The following is a 20,923-nucleotide window of genomic DNA, read 5'->3' as shown; positions in this document are numbered from 1 at the left end:
CCCATTCATCAAACTGTCTGTGTGGATTTCAGATGCTCAGACAGCGTGGAACCTGCTCCTGTCACAGCAGCAGCTCTCTCACACAACACGAGCTGCATCAATACTCTTTTCCTTTTTTTCATTTCCCATGAGCTGTTTCATTCATATTTTTCCCTCACACTCCGGATACTGTTATGATTGGGGATCGTGTCTGGACAAATCGTCTGGACTTTCTCCGCCGGGGTTGCGCCACCCTCTCTCCGCCCCCCTGCTCCGTGACGTCGCCGCTCGCCTATATATCCGGACTGAGCCGAGCCCTGCCACGCCAGATGGAGACAGTTGAAAGCGGCGGACGCATCATTACGCACACGAGCAACTGCTGAACCACGGGCGAAAGGAATATTTATTGATCTTCAGGCCTGTGTACGAACTGTCTGGTCGCTCCCACCGCCGCTGAGTTGAATGGATACCGGGTGTTTCAGCGCGGCGCAGCGCCTTTCGTGCCACGCCATGAATGCGGATTTATTCAAGCCTGCTCCGGAGCGTGGAGCCCCGCAGCCCCCTGCCCCGGGGCGAGCCAGCAGGAACCGACCCGAGCAGAGCAGACCGGAGCTGGCTCAGGTGGTGATAGACTCCAAGACGGGGAGGTCATACAGTAAAGGGAAGCTTCTGGGAAAGGTATGGACTTTCATTTCATGTTTCCCCTCATGGTTGCCGTCGGAATCTTTTTTTTTTATCCCCATGTGTCACTGAGTCGCCGGTTTGAGTTTGATACTGAATCTGTCGCTGCGCACAAATCACCGCGGGCTGTCTCCCAGGTGCGTTACTGATTGCGGGAATAGGGGACGACCTCGTGGTGGATGTGGCCAACCTTCCCCTCCGTGGCCGCGCGTCATTGCTGAATGAATCAGGCGCAAGGTGTGCCCGGCTCCCGTGCGCACACATGACCGGCAGCACCTTAATAGAACCAGGGGAGTTCCTCATCCACGAGCACGCGTGTATTTAAATGACCTGTGGGGCTGCTGTGAGACCAGCAACGCATGTGTCTGCCCGTGTCCCCTCCCTCTCAATGTTGTGTGTTTTCGCACATGTATGAATGGAGGGGCTGTGTGATCAACGTGTTGCTCGTCATCCATACGCTGCGTCAGGCACCCAGCCAAGTCGTTTCTCCCCTCTCTCTCCTGCCGCCTGCCGCAGAGCTGGAAACGTCTCCGTCAATTTCACGGTTAATGAATGCAGCAGGCTGCTCTGCCTCGTCCCTTCTGTCCTCGAGCACATCTTGATTACAACCTGGGAAATGCGTAAACAAAAAGCAGTAAACATGAAAATCTGGGCATGATTTTTAGGTTTAAGACTCATATGAGAACATCCAAGATGCTGATTACCTTGGTTATGAAATGATCCACCTGACTGAGTTAACCCTTTTCTTGTATTGTGTTTAATTCTGGATTGCGTATTTCCTCACCTCACCCTTTGCCTCCACATCATATTTGGCCCAGTCATTCTTGGATCAGAGACTTGCCTTTTTAATGCAGCTTATTTATGGCCATTGCAGGTTTTCAACCTGCTGCATTTTAAATGATCGTTGTTTTTATCCCCCCCCCCCCCCCCCCCCCCAGGGTGGCTTTGCTCGATGCTACGAGATGACAGACCTCTCCAGCAACAAAATGTATGCCGTGAAGGTGATTCCCCAGAGCAGGGTGTCCAAACCACACCAGAGGGACAAGGTACACGACCGTACTTGTTTGTTTGATCGGTGTGTCTCGCAGAAGAGAACGCTGCGTTATCTGACTTCAAAACATCTGGATGTGTCAGGGCTTGAAATAATGGGCCCCAGAAAACTGATCGGATGTCACATTTCTTTTGACAGATTACGAATGAAATCGAGCTGCACAAAACCCTGTCACACAAGCATGTGGTGAAATTCTCTCATCATTTTGAAGACCAAGACAACATCTACATATTCCTCGAGCTCTGCAGTCGGAAGGTGAGACCTCAGACATTTATTTGCATGTGGGCTCATACTCCTACTTGTGTTTTGCATATACCTACAGTATACAGCTTGCTTTGTTTTGCTCTGCAGTGGTGCAATGGAAACAAAACAAAATGCTCTGAGTATATATCTCAGAGTCAAATGACTATCGACGTAGAGTCCCAGACACCCATCTGATTACCAGCATCACCTACTCTCTGTGCTAGTGCGGAGCGTGTGATGTGTGTTGCACAGTCCCACTGATGGATGTGGCGTTGACGGTTGCTCATTGCTTTGTTTCCCTAGTCTCTAGCACACATTTGGAAGGCCAGGCACACGCTCACGGAGCCAGAAGTGAGATATTACCTCAGACAGATCATATCCGGCCTCAAGTACCTCCACAGCCGAGGCATCCTGCACAGAGACCTCAAACTAGGTATGTGACCAGACGACACTGGAAAACGTGGCGTGTGCACACACACACAGGCATGCCAGGAATCTGCTGTGAATTTGGGCAGGCGCACATGTTATCTGTGGAATGCTGACTGGACAAATGGTTTTGTCTCTTTTTAGGCAACTTCTTTGTCAATGAGAACATGGAGCTGCGGCTGGGGGACTTTGGCCTCGCTGCCAAGCTGGAGACAGTCGAACAGAGGAAAAAGTTAGTATATTTTATTTAAGTTTTATTTTAAAGGAGTTGGCCACAAACTGTTTATATTAAAAAATGATAAATGGCTCTTGGAACAATTTCTCACTTTTTCACCCATATGTGATTTGTAGTTCGAAGCTGTGCATAGTTCTCATTGAGGTGTATCTCTATCCACATCTTGAACATGAGTCCTGTTCTAGACTTGTGTGATGAACAATTACCTTAAACACTTACGTCAGTTACTAAGCACATTGTTCCTCTCACCTCTTTTCCCCTCAGTAAGTACCTAAGTAAACCGGTTTCCAAGTGGCAGTTGAATGTAGCGCTTAGCGCAGAGTTTCACTACCTGTTTGACACCTTCCTGTGGAATACCAGAAGCATTTCTATGCTGGGGAAAAATGCTTCAACCACTGCTTCCTTGTCTGTATTAGACAGGAACTGAATTGGAAGATTGAGGTGTTAAATGTGTCTTGTGTTTTTTTTCTCAGAACAATCTGCGGTACTCCCAACTATTTGGCCCCCGAGGTGCTCAACAGACAGGGCCATGGCACTGAGTCTGATGTTTGGTCTCTTGGATGTGTCATGTGAGTTTGGTTTAGTTCTTTCTTCTCTAATTTAGCCTGGAGTCATTTGTTCTCTCCGGTCATGTGTAAATGACTAATGCTTATTTTGTAGCTACTTTCTTTGTGGTTTATCTATCCTGCCTTGGTCAGCATGAAAATGAGGACATTGCACTCGAGCAGCGAGGTCATTTATAAAAAAAAAAAAAAGTCAGAATCATTAAGTTTGTCTCTTTATTTGACCGACGGTTGCCTTGGTTTCTGCTGTCCAGGTACACGCTGATGTGTGGCAACCCTCCGTTCGAGACTCTGGACCTGAAGGAGACGTACAAGTGTATAAAGGAAGTTCGGTACAACCTGCCCGCCACGCTTTCCCCCGCCGCACAGAGACTCATCTCGGGCATCCTGCAGAAAAACCCCAACGACAGACTCTCGCTCGATCAGATCCTCAACCATGAATTCTTCACCAAAGTACGTCAAAATGACTGTATAGGGAGCGGGGAAATTATGCTTAAAGCTATTACAGAATTTAGTACTCTTCTCTTTAGTGTTCACAGAGAATGCGATATGTGCCTTCTACTTCTCTCGTCATCTTCCTCACCTTTTGTCTGTTTGCTCTCTGCGTTTTCCTCCTCTAGGGTTACACTCCTGATAAGCTTCCTCCCAGCAGCTGTGAGATGGTGCCAGAGCTCCACCCCCCGAGTCCTGCCAAGAAATTCTTTGCTAAAATGGCCAAGAGCTTCTTTGGCAAGAAGAAATCGAAAGGTAAGCAGCAGCAGCAATCAAGTGACTGGCACAGTAGAGGACTAGGTCATTCATTTAGCAAATAATCTGGTTGGTTACATATTTGTTCTTTTTGTAAATGAAACTCTGCTCATTGGTCATGTTGTCAATCCAGTTTGCTCTTGTGGGAAGTGTTTTTTAAAAATGAACATGACCAACCGGATGGTTTCCAGGTTTAGATTTCCTCTAAGCATTTCTGAAAATTACTGATACGTGAAGTGGCTCCTCATGCTTGAACATATTTGTTGTGACATTTCTTCTAATGTACAAATGTTCCTGTTGCAGTGGAGAAGATTCCATGCGAGGAAAAGGACGACAAAGACATTTCCAAGCTGGTGTCGGGCATCGTCAAATGTTCAATCAACCGCCAGATCAGTTACAAGACAGTGGGACCCAATGAGGTACAACCTTTTTTTCTCCTCCTATAGCATCAGCTCTACATCACACTATCAATATTGGCTAAAAATCCTGATAAAGGTGAATTACACTAAACTGGAAAAAATAAACCCTCTGTAAATGTTTTACCCTTTTTATCTTAGTTCGTAGATGGATAGATATACAGATGGATAACAACCTCTTTTATAACTGTTTGGAGTGAGCTGAACACCACAGCATTCATTTAAACGCTGTAACTATTCTACAAATGTAACTGCCATTGACACATTTCAAGACTTGGACACACTGAATATTGAGCTTTTAACTTCAAAGATATTTCAAGAGCGTATCCATTTTTTTAAGGATTTCTACAAGTTAGTTTTTTCGGGCTGTTTGGATATGTTCCAGTGAGATTGCAGTATAAGAAGCTGTTTTGTCCCAGATGTCCTTCAGCTTGTCAATAGACAAGTCAGAGGAGAAATGTAGCACAGCCTCTGTTCTACTGTGTATTGTAGCATGAAGCTGAGGAAACTGTTTTCTCTGGAAACTTCTGCTTTTCCCCTCACTACAGACATAATCATTAATAGTTTCTGATTCACAAATGGAGCCAGGAAGCTCAGTCAGGCCACTCCCTAATCGGGCTGGTCTAGTCGTTATTCATAAAGACCAAAGGAACAACATTGTTTTCTCTGTGTCATGAATATTTCTTTGTCAGCTTGATAATGGACAGATTACTGGAACCCAAACACAGGTGTGAGGTAACACGAGATTGGAAACTGTTGATGTCACATCACAGTTGCAGTGGAAACTGCAGTACGAGAAATTGTTTCATCTGCAGTGCAGTGAAAGTGATGTGAAAACTAAAACCTTAAAAATCAATGAGGCATCAACAGTTCAACCTGCAGTATGAGTTGGAATGAAAAGCAACGTTTTTGTTCAGGCCCTCAAATGACTTGCACTCATTTGTTATTCTGTGGGTATCTTTTTTTTATTTTATTTATTTATTTTCTGTCCTGCTTTTACACACACTTTGGTTGTCGTGAGCGTTTGTTTGATCGTGTGTCTTGTTGCCGCTCAGGTGCCCTCACCCACTGGTCAGCTGGTCAGCTCCGTGCCTCTGGAACAAACTCCTGCTGAGGAGGAATCCAGGAAATCAATCTCTCGCTCCTTCAAGGGCACCATGGCCAGCAGCTCTGAGCGTAGGTTTCAGTACTTCTTTTCAACAGATTTTAAATATATCTAGTCTTGTTGTTTTTTTGTGTGTTTTTTTTAATCAATGTTTTGCTTGTTCTCTCCAGCGTGCGAAGATGCGCTGACCCCTGCTGCTGTTGCTGAATCGGCCATGAAGGTTCTCAAAAACTGCCTGGCCACCATGCCTGCAGGTAGGAGAGCGCAAAGCACATATATGTTTGGCTACTGCTTAATAATAATGTTTAGCAAGTTAGCTCTGTGTTCCAAGAAGCGTTTCACAATCATTGTATGAGGAATTGGGCAACAGACGCATGCCAGACAAAATATTGCTGCACTTCAGTCTCTTAACATGAATCCTTTCTTACTTTCTGTTGAATTAAACTAAGAGAAGCAGACTCTGATTTAAACGCTTCATCCAGTCCTTTACAACCTTTGACTATCTACTTGGAAATTAAAACTTTATTTTGTGCTCTTCATTTACTCAGGATTAATATTATGCGCTATGAAATTTTAACAGTCCAACATTGTTTTTTCTTCCTCTAGCCACCAGGAACCCACCGTGTTTGTCCAGACCACAGTCCTTCCTGTGGGTTACTAAATGGGTCGACTACTCAAACAAATATGGTTTTGGCTACCAGCTGTCGAACCAAAGTATCGGTGTGCTGTTCAATGAGGGAACACATCTCAGTCTATGTGACCAACGCAAGTAAGTTTTTATTTTTATTTTTTTTAAGTAGGGGGACATGTATAGATTATGCATAGGACTTCCTAACATTATACAAATGACTGATTCACTTAAAGGGATTGTATTCCAATTGACATTTTAGTCAAATGTCAAAACTTGTCTTCTATCAAACCTATTTTTGAATGCGTTTTGTTTTCCCCAACAGGACAGTTCATTACTGCATGACCAACAACAAACACTTCAGTTTTGCTGCTAACGCTCTACCTGAGCAGCTTCGCAGCCAGAAACAAATTGTCGAGCTAATGGCCAACTACATGGAGGAGAACCTCATGGAGGTAAATGAGTGTTTTAGTTAATGGGCTATAGTCATAAGTTTGATATTGGGAATACTAAAGGATGATCATGTTTCCATTTTAAAAATAATTGTTTAAAAGTTGATCACTGTAAAGAAAAAGACATAATTAAATTTACAAGTATTTAACCTGAGTCAGTGAACTAAACTAAATCCTCTCTGACCTCCTCAGGGTGGAGATCTGCATTGTGATGAACAGGTCTCAGTTGCTCCTCCTCTGCTGCTCCAGTGGGTGAAGACTGACCACGCTCTTGTTATGCTCTTCAACAATGGCACTCTACAGGTAAGAAAATGCTCCGCTAGATCCACCTATTTTCCAATTATTCAGATGGCAGTTTCCATTTTGGTAGTTTTTCTTACCGTCATTCTGTTTTCATTCCTTTCAGGTGAACTTCTACACAGACCACACCAAGATCATCCTGTGCAAGTCATCCGACGATTCCTACTTACTCACCTACATCAGCCGGGAACGCGTCTCATACACTTACCTCCTCAGCATGCTGAATGAGATGGGCTGCACCCCCGAGCTGCGACACCGACTCCGATATGTGGTGCAGCTGCTTCAACACCATGCTGATGCCTAAAAGCACAGCTCTGTGCCTCCCAGGCTGCCTGAGCGGCAGATGCCTTAGAGGCAACCTGACTGGTTGACAGCTTTTCTTGGGCAGCCTGACTGGTTGATATCATTTTTCAAGGCAACACTGGGAGGGGCAGACACCTGTCCAGTTGATGGATGGAAGGTTGCTGCACTCCTGAGCAACATTCTTGTCTTGACTAGTGCTTAGGCTGCGTTTTGTCAGTTACATTGACCTTGATGAACATCAAGCAGTCAGGAAGTTGCCCAATGCAGCATCTGCCTCAAGGGTTTGTGCCTGTACAGCTTATGCCTCAAAGGTATCCACCTGGAAGGTACCGATACCTAAAATAAGAGACTCCTTAATGGCCTGAGATGACGGATTCCTCATGGGCAGATGCCTAAATGAACGCCCAAACTCGCAATGACCTTCCTTCAATCACTCGAAACCACCGCTTCTTGGCTGGATCTTTTAAAGCCATCCACCCAACCCTGCAGCTTTCAGCTTCCCCTGATAGCCAATAACCAAGGCATGGTTTCTCAAAGGTATCTAAACACTAAAACTGTCCCATCTGCTCGTAACGGAACGAGGATCATCTTGCAGTTGGAATGCTTTCAGACTCCATTTTCCAGAAGTATTTGAGCAGCAAGGTCATGTATGCCGTTGACTTGCACTGGACCTGTGATCTTACAGCAGAGATGCTTTGGGAAGAAGTGTGGTTTGATTGGGGAAAGAGAGAGAGAGAGAGAGAGACCCTCCTACCCACAGTTGGTTTCTAGCCTCTTTGGATTATGGTGCACACATTCATTTTTCTCCTTTTTTAAACCAATGACATGAGCCAGCTATAGGATCACACTACGATCTTGACCTCACATGCACAAATAACATTCCTGGCCTTATTTGATGATGGTGATGCTAACGTTTAGAGAATCTTGGCTTCTTCTGCTCCAACATCACTTTCGTCTTTTTATTAGTTATTAAGACAAATTTCACTGGCGTGGTACACAGCGTATTAAAGGGGCTAGGGGAGCAACACAATTTTGCACTTTTTTTTTTTCCTTTAAATTCATCTGGAAAGCAAAAACTTTTACTACCACTTTATTTTTTTATTTGCTTTTAACTTGATACCAAAAGGCATTCTTTGTTGGTTTTTTAAAATGATTCAGTTTTAAATTCACATACAGTAGGTGAAATGTGTGAGTGTGTGTGCCACACGTGTGCTGGTAAACAAAACTGTTGGAATAAGAGGATGGGGGGGGGGGGGGATAAAAGTGCCTTTCTGAGGGATGTCTGTTTAGTGCAATAACAACCCTTAGTGAATGTCATGCTGGATACAAACAAGATACGAGATGGGTTTTACAAGTGGGATTTACTTTTGTACTTTGAATCGAGTTTAAAAGTAAATCCACGAGCACTACACTCACTACCTGGTATAAGCTTTTAGAACAACTATTATCTTAAGTATATATCCCAGTAATATCTACTATGGGGGGAAAAAAAAGAGAACATTGTACTGTACTGTAATCCTTATCGGTTTACATTGCTTTCTCGACCCAGAGTTGTATCCTAAAAACTGTGACGTGGAATGCAAGTATTGCGTACGTGTTTTTCAAAAAACCCAACATTGTGAAAGCCATCTGCCAATTCAGAAAGAGTCTTTATTTTTGGCACATAATGTCTTGTTTATTTATTTTTTATTTATACTTTTTTTTAATTTATTGTGTAAATGTTACGTCTTGACACAAGGAATTCTGATCACCTTTTGTATGTAATGTATTTGGGGGAAAATGGGACAAAATAAAGTTTATTGAAAATTAACTTCTTTTGTGCTCATTGTCACTGAATGAAACAATTTATCTTTTATTTAAAAGTGGTATGCTATCAGTTTAGCAGTTGGTGTATCTTCAACAGGTTTCTACTACTACAGATGCAGTATTTGCCATAGTATTGTATCACTCTACCTCTGTTGCATGAAATATTTGGTGCTTTACTGTCACTCTGGATACCAGCGTTGGCTCCTGTGGTTTCACTGAAGACACTTTCTGTGAGATGTCCAAAGTATTACATCGCTCAATATGAGAAAGTATTTACCAATTGATTAAAGGTAATACATTTAAAAACAAAATGCGTATTCCACAAAGCAAATATCAAGGCAGTTTGTCAATTGAAAAGGTTGGCTTATTAGCTTATGCTCTAGGTACTTGACAGAATTGCCCTGTCAGAAAGACTTGTCAAGTAGGAATGTTTTGAAATGTGTGGTGGTGGGTGCCTTTCAATGCCGAGTACATTATTGTGTATTTAAACAATTATCATGAACTTACCCTTGTTTTATGCATTGGTGATGGTGCCAGCTCAACACAGCAGCCTTGGTTTGGTTGAGCACGCTGTGACTATTCACTTCATTGGGTTTGACTCCGGTTTCAGTGTGGACTCTTGGGACTTTTGTTTCACTGGTGACACTTGAGAAGATGTAAGCACAACTTCCATGGGAAAGCCAGGCACATTCCTATGGTGTTTATCATGGTGACAGACAATTGTCAACAAAATGTCGCTGTACAATTCTATCTGGAGCATCAACTTAATGTGCAAGCACACTGGACGTCTGATGTGTGCTACAGGCATTGAATGACACCACACTGCTCAATGTAGCCGCTGTGTTTTGCCCTAGATCCTGGGCTCTTTTTAGTGGACATCACCCCATTCATGATTTCCTTCTTCGATAAATGTGAAAAAAAAATACAAGAACCCCTTCCGTGGTCTACAACAACAGTAAGCTTGTTTATTAGTGTTTTATCCATGTTCATGTGACTCGATCTCATTAAACTTCAGTTCTACTACTTTACAAAGAGGCTTCAAAATATGACCCTGTTCTTGTTGCCCTGCAGCCTTGAGCAGTAACGTCACCGTGTATCTAAATGCTGGCTACAATAACCACACTCAATTCATTGTAATGCCTTTTGGTACCATGGAATGAACTCTAAATAGTTTGCTGTGTGTGACGTTGTACACCAGCCGACTCATATCAGTACGTCCAAGTGTGACTTCATATGGTAAACAGCATTAAATGAACCAAACATTTCAAAATATTGTCTTGCTATTCTCACTGTAATGTAAGATAATGGAGTATATATATATATATATATATATATATATATATATATTTATCATTATAGAATAAACTTTTTACAAAATAGCAAACAAGATCTTCACAGCATTAAAGTTTGTTTGACAAAGCATGACAAGAATGTGGATTCAGTTCAGCGCATATTTGCAATTTTTATTAAAAGATAACGACATTTTCTTCAGCTGAGAGACTCCATCTTCAGATAAGGAGAAACTCTTTGGTGAGGGCTACGACCTCAAATTACAGTGACTTCTCGAGAATTTTGTATTGTCTTTACACAACGTCACATTTTTTCTTGCTAATCGTCCTCGCACCATGAAAAGACAAAGAATCCAGGTGTTGATTATAAAACAGACAGCCATCGGTGCGCTGACTAAATCTGTTAACCACACTTTCTAGAATCACCTGATGCTGACTTAGCTGTGATAGAAGAACCTGTGAAAAACCTCTGGGGAGGAAACAAGCACATAACACATTGAGTGCAAAGACATGGATTTCTACATCAACATTGGGTTTCATACACGTAAGCACATGCCTGGCTGTTGTAATGATGTTGCAGCACTTCTTTTTAAGCATGGACACCGTCAATTCAGCCGCGTTAGCAGGTTGTTTTGGGTTGCGTGTTGTAGACAGTACACAACAACTACTATGTGAAATCCCACAGAGACAAAGGGAGAGAGAACTATGATCAAACTTCCCTCCTGATTGCAGTGTGGAATCTGGGGCAGCAGCGAGAGATCACAAGGCTGCTGTGCTGTGACTGAGGCCAAATGTGCTGATTCCCCAGCTTTAATTGCAGCGTGAGATGTTCACTCCCCTCAGTCAGTTATTACCTCAGAGGTGTAAATGAGAATTTCCACCGTCAAATTCTTTCTGAATACTTCTATTCTGCAGTAAAAATCTGGTATGAAAAGATTCTGCTGATGATCTCTTTCGTCTTTGTTGGTGTGTGACAGGACATAAAAAATGAACGAGATGATGCTGAAGACAAATGGTGACATAAAAGATAAATTTAACACTTAAAATGATGTGACAGTATGATAAGAGTCAGGAAGTGCAGATCAGATTAAAGCACCTCGGTATGAGTGTGTGTTTGGATGATTCTGTCCCCCCCAGCAACACAGGCAGTCCCCCCCACCCAGAAATGTCATAATCAGTTGAAAGTAATCTCGACGTCACTCGTGCTGGTGGGATGATGGAAGTGAAAGGAACATGCAGATTCAGAAGGAGATGTGTTTCTGATAATTTTTGCCCATATTAGAGAGAGATAGGGTAAAAAGTTTGAGTATTCTCTGCAGAAATGAGCTGTAATCTCTTCCAAAGTTGCAGATGCTATCTGCGACGGCCAGTGAGAGCAGATAGCGTCTATTTTCTGAATATATTCACAAGCCTTCCTCATCATCTGCTTTTTACTGGTTATATACAGGCAACTTGCAGGGGGATGAGGGGGGAGGCCATCCCCTTTTTACCAAGATGACCAAAAAACCAACCCCCTTAATAACCTGCCGGTTCTGCTATTCCCTCTCAGCGATCCCCCATCCTCCATAGTGCTGTGAGTGCAGACAGAGAACTTGTGTGTGCAGCAGAGCGTCCTATAGTGTGTGCTGCTGACTGAATTGCAGTATATTTTCAAAAGTTGCAACCGAGTGGTATCGAAAATAACAGAATGACCAAAGGGTCTCACTCGCCCTCTCTCTCCCACACAAACACACTGAGCGTCAGATTGATCACCAGCAGCAAAGATTTTACCATCTTCAGTAGGGAAGCAGGATTCAGCATTAACTCGGTAGATACTGCTTTGGCTGTGGGGATTCACGCAACAAGTATTAAGTGCTCCGCTGCAGGGGTGTTGTCCCCCACAGCCCCACCCCCGAACCGATCAGCTCCACAAGTTAATCATCTAGAGATACTCTCAAATAATATATATGCTGAGTTTGGTGAGAATCCAACCACCCCCCAAGTAAAAATTAACAAAATTACCCTCTTTTTTTTTAAGTTACAGTTTCTATTCTCGTTGTATAGTTTTTGATCAGTGTTAATTTACTTTTTGACAGAATGATGTAATGCATTAGTAGTGCTGACGATATTCTATTTCCTAAAGCTCTTAATATGAAAGGGTTGAACAGCACCTCTTTGTTTATTCCAGGAAAAATCCAGACATTCAAAGGAAGCAAAGCTTACTGTGCTTCATTTGATGTATTTCATGCTTCAAGCTGAGAAAATGTGAAAATTGTTTGATAAAAGACACTAACCACATCAACAACCATCTGTACATATCACAGTTGAGTGTCTCTGAATGTGATTTCTGAGAAGTGCAGGACAAAATGAGAGTTCAAAGCCTGAAAATCCCAGAGTTTACCAGTTTAATTATTCTTTGAACGGTGCTTTTGTAAAGCACAACATATAAAATAAGCAGAAAAAAAGTGAGACATTTATCATTTGAGCATGCAACTGTGGGTCCCAGATCTAGGAAATAAACTGTATCACCTCCAAATTGGCAAATGCAGAGTCAGTACACTTTACAGTAATTTCAGCATTACCTCATCTCCTCATGCTGTACCTTAATGGCAATATTCCAACTCCTCTAATATGATTGTCTTCTCTTCCTCTTTTGGTAAAGTAATTTTCTTAATTTTTTTTTTGTAATGATTGTGGATGCAAATAGCTCACAAAACAATGATTAACTGAGTTGGAGGGGTCGTCAATAATCCCGAAGAGAGATAAAAATCTGTTCATGCAAATGAGGTCATTGCAAAGGGATTATGCGGAGTGTTGGAGAGAAACTGTGACTTTCACAGGTCTGAACATGTCTGGATTGAAGAGCTGGTGACACTCAGTGGCTCTATACCTCTGTCACAGATCGCTGGCAACAGAAACTGAGGAAATGTTTGATGGAATTTATTTCTAAATTTAAAAAGATGCCAAAATACCACTCGTCCTATCCTCATTGATTTTGGAGCGAAGTCAGGAGCCCTTTCATTAATTGGGCGTATGTGAGAGAAACAATCTGCTTTAAACGCTACTTAACTATTTTCTCCTGCTCCGTTTGGCGTAATTAACCAGAAGACATGTTGTTGTCCCTCTTAGATTAATAAGAAGATAATGCCAACTAGGGCTACATTGTAGCACTGAACGGGCCCGAGCACACGCAACTCGGGACCTGTTGCGGTTGGTGGAGAGAGCGATCGGCGACCGGGCACACGGCTCCGCGTTGCATGTGTTTTGCACACTGCGGGAAGGATAACGATTCACTTCCTGCGTCTGTCACGCGACGTCGATCCTTGTCTACTAATTGCGCATTACGGTACACGCAATCAATTGCAGATCACACGGTGAGAATTACAGACGTCCGTCCGTCTGTCCGTCCCCAAAAAAAAATGTATACGGACAGACAGACGGACGAAAAAAAAAATTCCATCTTGTTGAGATGACATTCACCTCAATTTGAAGTTGATCTGATGAAATCCCTGGGACAAGTTCGTCAAAGTAAAAATGTGGCCACTAAATCCAAAATGGTCGACTTCCTGTTGCCTTTTTCATAATGCACTGAGAGACTTTTTTGTGCATCTGGTTATGAGACACAACTGTCCTCATTTTCGTGAGGATCGGTGAAAGCTAACTGAGGGGCTTTTCCGTAGTTGGCGCTGTTGAGCCATTTTGCCACGCCCATTTCAAATTACTCCAGAATACAATTACTTTTTGGGGTTTTGAATTTCCTGCAAACTTTGGTCGGAATTTGAGCATGTCTAGGCCCTGAAAAGGCCCAAAAAGGGAAATAATAATAAGAAAAATCCTTACAATTTCAATAGGGCCTCCCACCGTTCGTTGCTCGGGCCCTAACAAACAAATGAATGACATGATATGTTTTAACAGTGAGGTCACCTGCCTACTCCAACATCTGAAATGATTTCCTGTGGAAGGATACACCTTTAAAGCCCAGAGGATCTGTGTGGTTAAAAAAAGGTTGAGACACTTACTCTGAAATCTTGTGCTCCACCGTTTACTGAAACAACCGCCATCTTTTGTGGTTCCTTCTTCTGCTAAGTAGAATTAAGTAATTACTGTATATATACACTCTGCAATCATCAGTAATCAATTCATCAGCAAGTTAATTAAGTCGACAACAATTAAGTCAACGCCATAATCAAACATAACTATATTTGAGTGGTGTTCATTTCATTTTGCTCCATGTTTCTATCCATGCTTTGTTAACAACAGCAGCAGCCAATCAGCATCGAGTACTGAGCTTATGTCATTTGACTTTCACATATGAAGTCAGATGCAATCACAACAACAGGAACATTTCCGGAACATTCGAGCGAGGCTTGGCGCCTGCGTAGAGAGGAGCTAGGACAGGACGTATGAACTCTGGCGAAGTCTCTTGCCGTCCCTAGCTTGAGAAATATATGTACGTCGGTCCTTACCGCCAGGCGCTCTTGAATCTCGTTGTCTCTCCGAGTTGACATCTTTGTTTGCTTCTACTTTCCCTTTTCCGACCAGATATATTTTAATGTTTCCAGCTCCACCGTGTATTAGAAGCATCATCACCACTTTCACTCCCACATTTTCTTGCTGTATTCTCACATGGGCTCAATCAGACATTTTTTCGAACCTTTTACTACGGGGTTGGCTTCCGGAAAATGTCTGGACTAACCGACTTGGACTGTTGTTTTCTCACATACAACTCATCTGCAAAATTTCAGGAAAATGTCCTTATTTTGGCCAATGTCTGGAAGCAGTTTAAACATACCATCTGCATCTTAATTTTACTCTATCACTTGAATTAAACTGTTCCTGATAAACCAGCTGTGCATGGATATTCAAGCGTTGTTAAGTCATTCAATAAGCAGCCTTTCTGTTGCCCCTTTTTTAAGTTTGGTTCTACTCTCATCTTATCTCCGAGCAACTCACCACAAACGCAGAATGTTTCTCCCAGTGTCCTTACTTAGCTTTATCACTACTGACTCAAACGTGTTGGTTTTATTCTAACTGCTTTATTCACTATTCACATGGGGAAAGAATGAGTGCCACAAACTAAATGTTGGCTTTGTGAGCAAGTTGTTGAAGTGTGTGTGTGTGTGTGTGTGTGTGTGTGTGTGTGTTTTCTATGGGGAAGTATTGCCTTTAGTGTGTGATGCTTACATTTCCACAGTGCTCTGCCTGTTAATGGAGTTACAAAGAACAGTTGTTTAAAGAATGCTTGAAGTGATTATGTTCCCTCCGAGGACTGCTTACTTCCTCGGTTGTTACTCCCCCCTCACATTTACGGGAAAGAAAATCCCTGTTAGTGCGGTGATAAGTAAAATCTTTGAAGAAGGATATGTGTGCCAGGGAAAAGTGGGTGGCGTGAAAAAAGAGTCAACGGAGGGGATGCTCCTTCCTTCCTCTGTGGCTGTTTCCCTGACCCTTGGTCATATCTTATTCTGGCTGTGATGTGTGGTTGTGCTGCTGTGGCTTATCCTTCATGTGGGATCCTGCTGCTGATGTCACATTCCTGCCGGTTAAGGCTACAAGGAGAGCATCACACACACTTGTGTACGTCACACGCCAGCCCTACAGGAAATGTGTGTTTCCTTTTACGATTCTCCCCCTGTTTCCCATTAGAGGCACAAAGGAGAATGTCATCCACTCTGGTGAAGTCAGACTGAAATTTTTTCTCCACGTCTCAGTGAATCAGCTTGTGGTTCAGGAAGGAAGGTGGAGTCGTTTCCTATCGAATCTACCAGACATTTCTGACCTTTGAATACAGCTTTTGTCACACATTAAAAATGAAAACAGTAGCCAAAAAGATTTAGTCAGGCTTCATGTCCCACTGGGAGTTCTGCTTCATTGCTTTTTGTGAGCTACGAGAAATCTGTATTATTTAGTGCCATATTTTCCCCAAAGCATATAGGTAAGGGGAGTTTTAGAGGAGATGACTGGCTGTAAGTCAATTCTTTATTTTCAATTTTCAGGATGCTATGTCCAAAAGACCATGTAGAGAAATGAAATATCAATTTCATTGTCATTTTGGCCTCTCGCTTTATTCTCTATTCCTATTTCCAGATACACCCTATCAAAATAGTTGCTTTTGAAATCTATCAAATCCTGCATCTCATGTCTCACGTTTAATGTATTTCTTCCTGTTTTCTTTCCGCAGCGTCCTTCCTGTCTGTCTTTGGTGCTTCAGCTGTGCTCATTATTCATCCTTGCTAATGATCAGGCGCAATATCTCCCAGTGAGACCAGTGAACATGAAACAGCACTAAAACCAAAGTCCGTGCAGCAGGAAGTGAAACATCTGGAGGGAGACAGATGAGAGGAGAGAGAGAGGACGAATTCTTCCAGACATCGACTGCTGTGGGACAATTTTACCTAATTAGTAACTTCTGTTTTCTTAAAAGCCTTTTCCTGTGTGTGTGTGTGTGTGTGTGTGGTGTGTGTGTGTGTGTGTGTGTGTGTGTGTGTGTGTGTGTGTGTGTGTGTGTGTGTGTGTGTGCTCCATTGTAGTGCTCTTTCCTCATATGAATTCCTGCCAAGGCCACAAGCCAAGGCCTGTGTGAGTATGTGGGTAGATTTCTGCTTATAAAGGTTTCTTAGCTCACACTCACTTCTCTCTCCCTTCCCACGGCCGTGCCCCAACCTGGTGCATCCGAAAGCATTGTTCAAATCCGCACATTCGTTTCCCAGATAGATTCTTAATGTTTATGGCTTTCCCATCCACCAACTTACGAATCACGAGGCGTCGTCTATTCACACAGAAACAATCCCAGTCCATTCACAGCATCTCAAGTGTCACCTACAACCTGTTTCCTGATTTCCTTCTGTTTAACCCATTTAAAATCTTTTTTCATGTTCTTGTCGGAAACGTTTGTTCAAGCTCATGCTACTTCACAAGATGGTGGGGGCAATTAAAAAAGGATGTAAAATATAGATTTTTTTTTCAAATATGTCAGGTTTAAAAAGTACAAATAAGTTCAGTTAGTTGACACATGGTAAACCTGCCTGTTTGGAATGGGCTGTTTACTTGGCTTGTGGTAATGCTGTTTGCAGCTTCCTTTCTAAAAACTGTAAAAGTGACCTGAGATTCAGTTGACGTTGCCGCTGTCGTGAACGTGCTCCTGCCATTAACGCGCTCATGTCGTGAACAACAACCTTAATCAATGGTCGCCTGTTTATTCAAAGTTAATAATTATTTAAAGTTTCTCGCAAATTCAACACTGCACTTGCTTGTGCTCTTAAGAATACACGTGCCAAGTGTGAAGCTGATAAGATGAATAGTTCTGGAGATATGTGAGTCACATACAGACGGACAGGAATCAAACTGAGGACATTGCAGTATCCTTTTTAACCACTAGGATATCGGCTCAAGGATAGGCCCAATGTGTTTTTGTTATAAATAGTTAGACATAAGTTACTTATGAACATGTTACTTTGAACAATGTGCTCCAAATCGCATTCCCTCTAGTACCTTGAGTGAAAAACTATTTTCCGTTAAGTTTACTGGTTTAATGGTCCTGTCTTGTCTTCCACATGCCTTCAATGCGATGAGTAAAATCCAACACAGTACCCTCAGAGCAGATTTTAAAAATATGTACATGACTTCTGGAAAGTTCCTGTCTAGTGGTAACAGATTGTAAACAGCAAACCAACATCAGGGAAGCTCCTCAGTCCTTTGATATCTGATATAAGTGTGCTGCTAATGACAACTTACAGTAACTGTCCAGATGGCTTTCAGCCCTTTGAGCACTCTGCCAAGTCAAAACTGTGACTTCCCTTCACTTGTCTGAGTGCGTTTGTGTGTGGGTGGCAATGGTGGGGGTGGGCATGACACAGAGTGCATACACTAGGACACATTTAGACACACAATAAACTCATGCACACACGTCAAATTACAAAAGAACTATTAATAGATTTGAAAAACTTGTTGGGTGGTTTGTGCTTAGTGGAAAGATGAACTTGTACATCCTGTTGTATGCACACAATCACACACACCTTCCTGTTTGTCAGGTGCAGAGGAACACAGATACAGCGCCCACACAACAACAACCTCCATGATGCAATGTGATTCTTCTCTTTCCATCAGTTGAGAACCTCAAAGATGCAGCTGTAGTGTTTCAGTTTATTCAAGTTGGAACATCAGTGTCACGCAGCTGTGACTTTATCAACAGTTTCATTGCTGATATTCACTCACATCTATTTATTTAAACTGTGACAATGAGCAGGGGATGAAGCTCCACATTTAATCAAATATGTAATGGTATTGCAAACAGACTCTTATTCCTAAAATCTTTTAAAACCTCTGTCGTGCTTTCACTGAGTTGAATCAATGCTGCGTCTGACACTCTGGTGACGTGCTGTTTTTCATACATGGCAGCTGCACCACATGAAAACTGATGTGTTAAATGTTAATACAGAATGTCAGTCCTGAGCGAAGCTGATTGAGGGTTTATTTTTCTTAAGTTGTAATTAGCGAATGTCAACTCCTGAAGATTTACAGTGTTTACTCACTTCACCGTGAGAGTAACTAAGTTTGATGCCTGTTCCAAGTGTGACTGCAGTTGGTGCATGTTGTTACAAAAATAGCCGGATATATAGCTATTTCAAAATAGCCGGGTAAAGGGTTTTATTGACACACCCAAAAATTAATTTTGAGGAACCTGTCACCTAAATGCTCCAACTTCTCATGCTACATCCACACTTCTACATTTTCGTTTGAAAACTAATTACTGCTAGTTTGGAAACGTTGCTGACTGTGTTTGATTCTGGATGGAGATGTTAGGAAACAATGACGTAAGCACTCATATTGACTTACTCATTAGGTCTTTTCAGTCACAATGTAGCCTTTACTGATTTGTCAGGCATCTATCACATGACCCCCCTTCTGGAAGAAAACAATCAGCATTGAGTCTAGGAATTGGATAAGTCAGATTTTTACAAGCAATCTGTGACAATTTCTGCTTCCGGCAGAACCCACAAACCTTTCTGTTTACACTGGCCAGCACATGACCGGTGTACATGAGTGATATTTTCAGGCGTGTTAGTATGGACAGAGATTTAAACAGATGCGGAGCAAAAACACTCCTGTGGAAAGAGATTGTTTTAGTTTGAAATGCTGTTTTCAAACAAAAACGTAGTATGGATGTAACCACAGTTCACACTGTACTTCCTCGTCTTCGGAAATACACCAAGTCAGTTTTAAAAAGTGGTTGACAGACGGACATAAAGAAAGTCAGAGATTTCTAGATTTATTATAAGAACACAATATGTTATCAATGCACTAGTGTTTTTACTTCTTGAACATTTTATTTTCATCGTCAGCTTCTCATGAGACTGCATGTTTTTGGAAGCAGCATGTCCACACCCTTGAATTATGTTGAGACACCTTGTGTGTGAGACTGTTAATCCACTAATGTCTCTGGTAGGAAGAGACTCTGCTGACAAGACAGAAACACACACATCCTGGAAACAGATGGCCTGGAGGCAGAGGATGTACTGAGGCTCCAGATTAAGTTTTTCAAAGAGGACTTTATACAGCAAGTCCCGTAAACTGCTGATTATTTATATCTGTGTGGGCAGTTTAAGTTGATCGTTGATATTGTCCAAAGCAACAGCAGCTTCTTAGAGTTTATTATCTTCAGTAGATTTTGCTGGGTCATCAATCATCACTACTGACAGCATTTGGAAATTCATGTTCTGAAAGTGAGCTTTAGAATAGAAGAAGCCTCAGAAACCAGACACACACACTGTGGTCAACGGCACTCGTGATAGAAAGCATGACGGGACAGACAACTCATCTCCTGCTGAATGGGATCATTGAGAAGGGACTGATCCTCCTCTCATATGACAGTCGATCAAGGTCATCGGTCAGGCTAACTGCTCACATGACCAACACCAAAAACTGAATGAGAAGTGCCAAAGGACAAGCGAGGCAGTGATTAGTCTGCATCAACCTAATTTCCCACTGATAGAGAATTATCATGCAGGTCAAAACCTAATGAGTTAATTAGTTAATGACTCATTTCACCTCATGAAAGGACCTTTGTGAGTGGGGAAAACTAATGCTGTGTCATTTCAAGTGTCTCCACTGAGACAACCATCAAAGTTTAGTTTGGCTTTATTCACCCTTTGCCTGAATGTTCCGGAAATGTTCCTTTTGTTCTGAACACGTCCGACTGGAGAATCTCCTGCTACATTCCTCATATGTGAAACGCAAATTCCGGACGAACTCCGGCCCCCTTGTCTGAACTCATGTCTGAATATTGTCACAGTCTTCTTCATGTGATACCATCCATTAATTGCCAAAGAGATGGATCTAAAAATGCATGACTTATGTAGCCGTCATGATTTTTTTCTATAGCACCATGTGAATCATGAGGGAAGAACTCTGCATGTGATCATCATGTGGTACAATCATAGTATGTTGTAAAATTTAAAAAATATGGTTTGGTGCCTTTTCATAGGATAAAGAAGGGGAAAAACGTGTAATAAACATAACATCACATGAGACTTTTCTTTATGGAATTACCTAAAAATAAAATCTTTAACAATAATCTCTGAATGGGCCTAATTACTCCTTTGATCGAGCAGCTCACAAGATCACAATTTCCCGTTTAGGCCTCTTTTCAGCCAAATGTTTCTGTTCCCCATGTGAGCTCTGAAGGCTGCTTTCTCTGTTTGACAATCAAGACACTGAAAAA

General features: G+C 42.2%; 1 protein-coding gene across 1 annotated transcript; it reads left to right on the top strand.

The window, feature by feature from the left end:
- The first annotated feature begins 289 nt into the window (after positions 1-289).
- Positions 290-8,610, top strand: plk3 (polo-like kinase 3 (Drosophila)). The gene is made up of 15 exons (XM_034613596.1): positions 290-657; positions 1,599-1,706; positions 1,850-1,966; positions 2,258-2,387; positions 2,525-2,612; positions 3,089-3,184; positions 3,433-3,631; positions 3,799-3,925; positions 4,229-4,344; positions 5,397-5,517; positions 5,617-5,700; positions 6,053-6,215; positions 6,400-6,529; positions 6,719-6,829; positions 6,933-8,610. The coding sequence occupies exons 1-15, from the start codon at positions 442-444 to the stop codon at positions 7,128-7,130; spliced, it is 2,004 nt and encodes a 667-aa protein (XP_034469487.1). The 5' UTR covers positions 290-441; the 3' UTR covers positions 7,131-8,610.
- Positions 8,611-20,923: the final 12,313 nt, after the last annotated feature.

This window comes from Hippoglossus hippoglossus, chromosome 17 (assembly GCF_009819705.1).
Source record: "Hippoglossus hippoglossus isolate fHipHip1 chromosome 17, fHipHip1.pri, whole genome shotgun sequence".
Classification (NCBI taxonomy): Eukaryota; Metazoa; Chordata; class Actinopteri; order Pleuronectiformes; family Pleuronectidae; genus Hippoglossus; species Hippoglossus hippoglossus.
The sequence above is the reverse complement of the archived record's forward strand: the minus strand, read 5'-3'. Positions and strand labels throughout refer to the sequence as shown.

Bases quoted from the DNA above. Each gene is read 5' to 3' on its own strand.
- plk3 (XM_034613596.1), top strand. From the start codon at position 442: ATGGATACCGGGTGTTTCAGCGCGGCGCAGCGCCTTTCGTGCCACGCC. The intron at 5,518-5,616 runs GTAGGTTTCAGT...TGTTCTCTCCAG, and splicing joins CATGGCCAGCAGCTCTGAGC to CGTGCGAAGATGCGCTGACC. The intron at 6,830-6,932 runs GTAAGAAAATGC...CATTCCTTTCAG, and splicing joins TCAACAATGGCACTCTACAG to GTGAACTTCTACACAGACCA.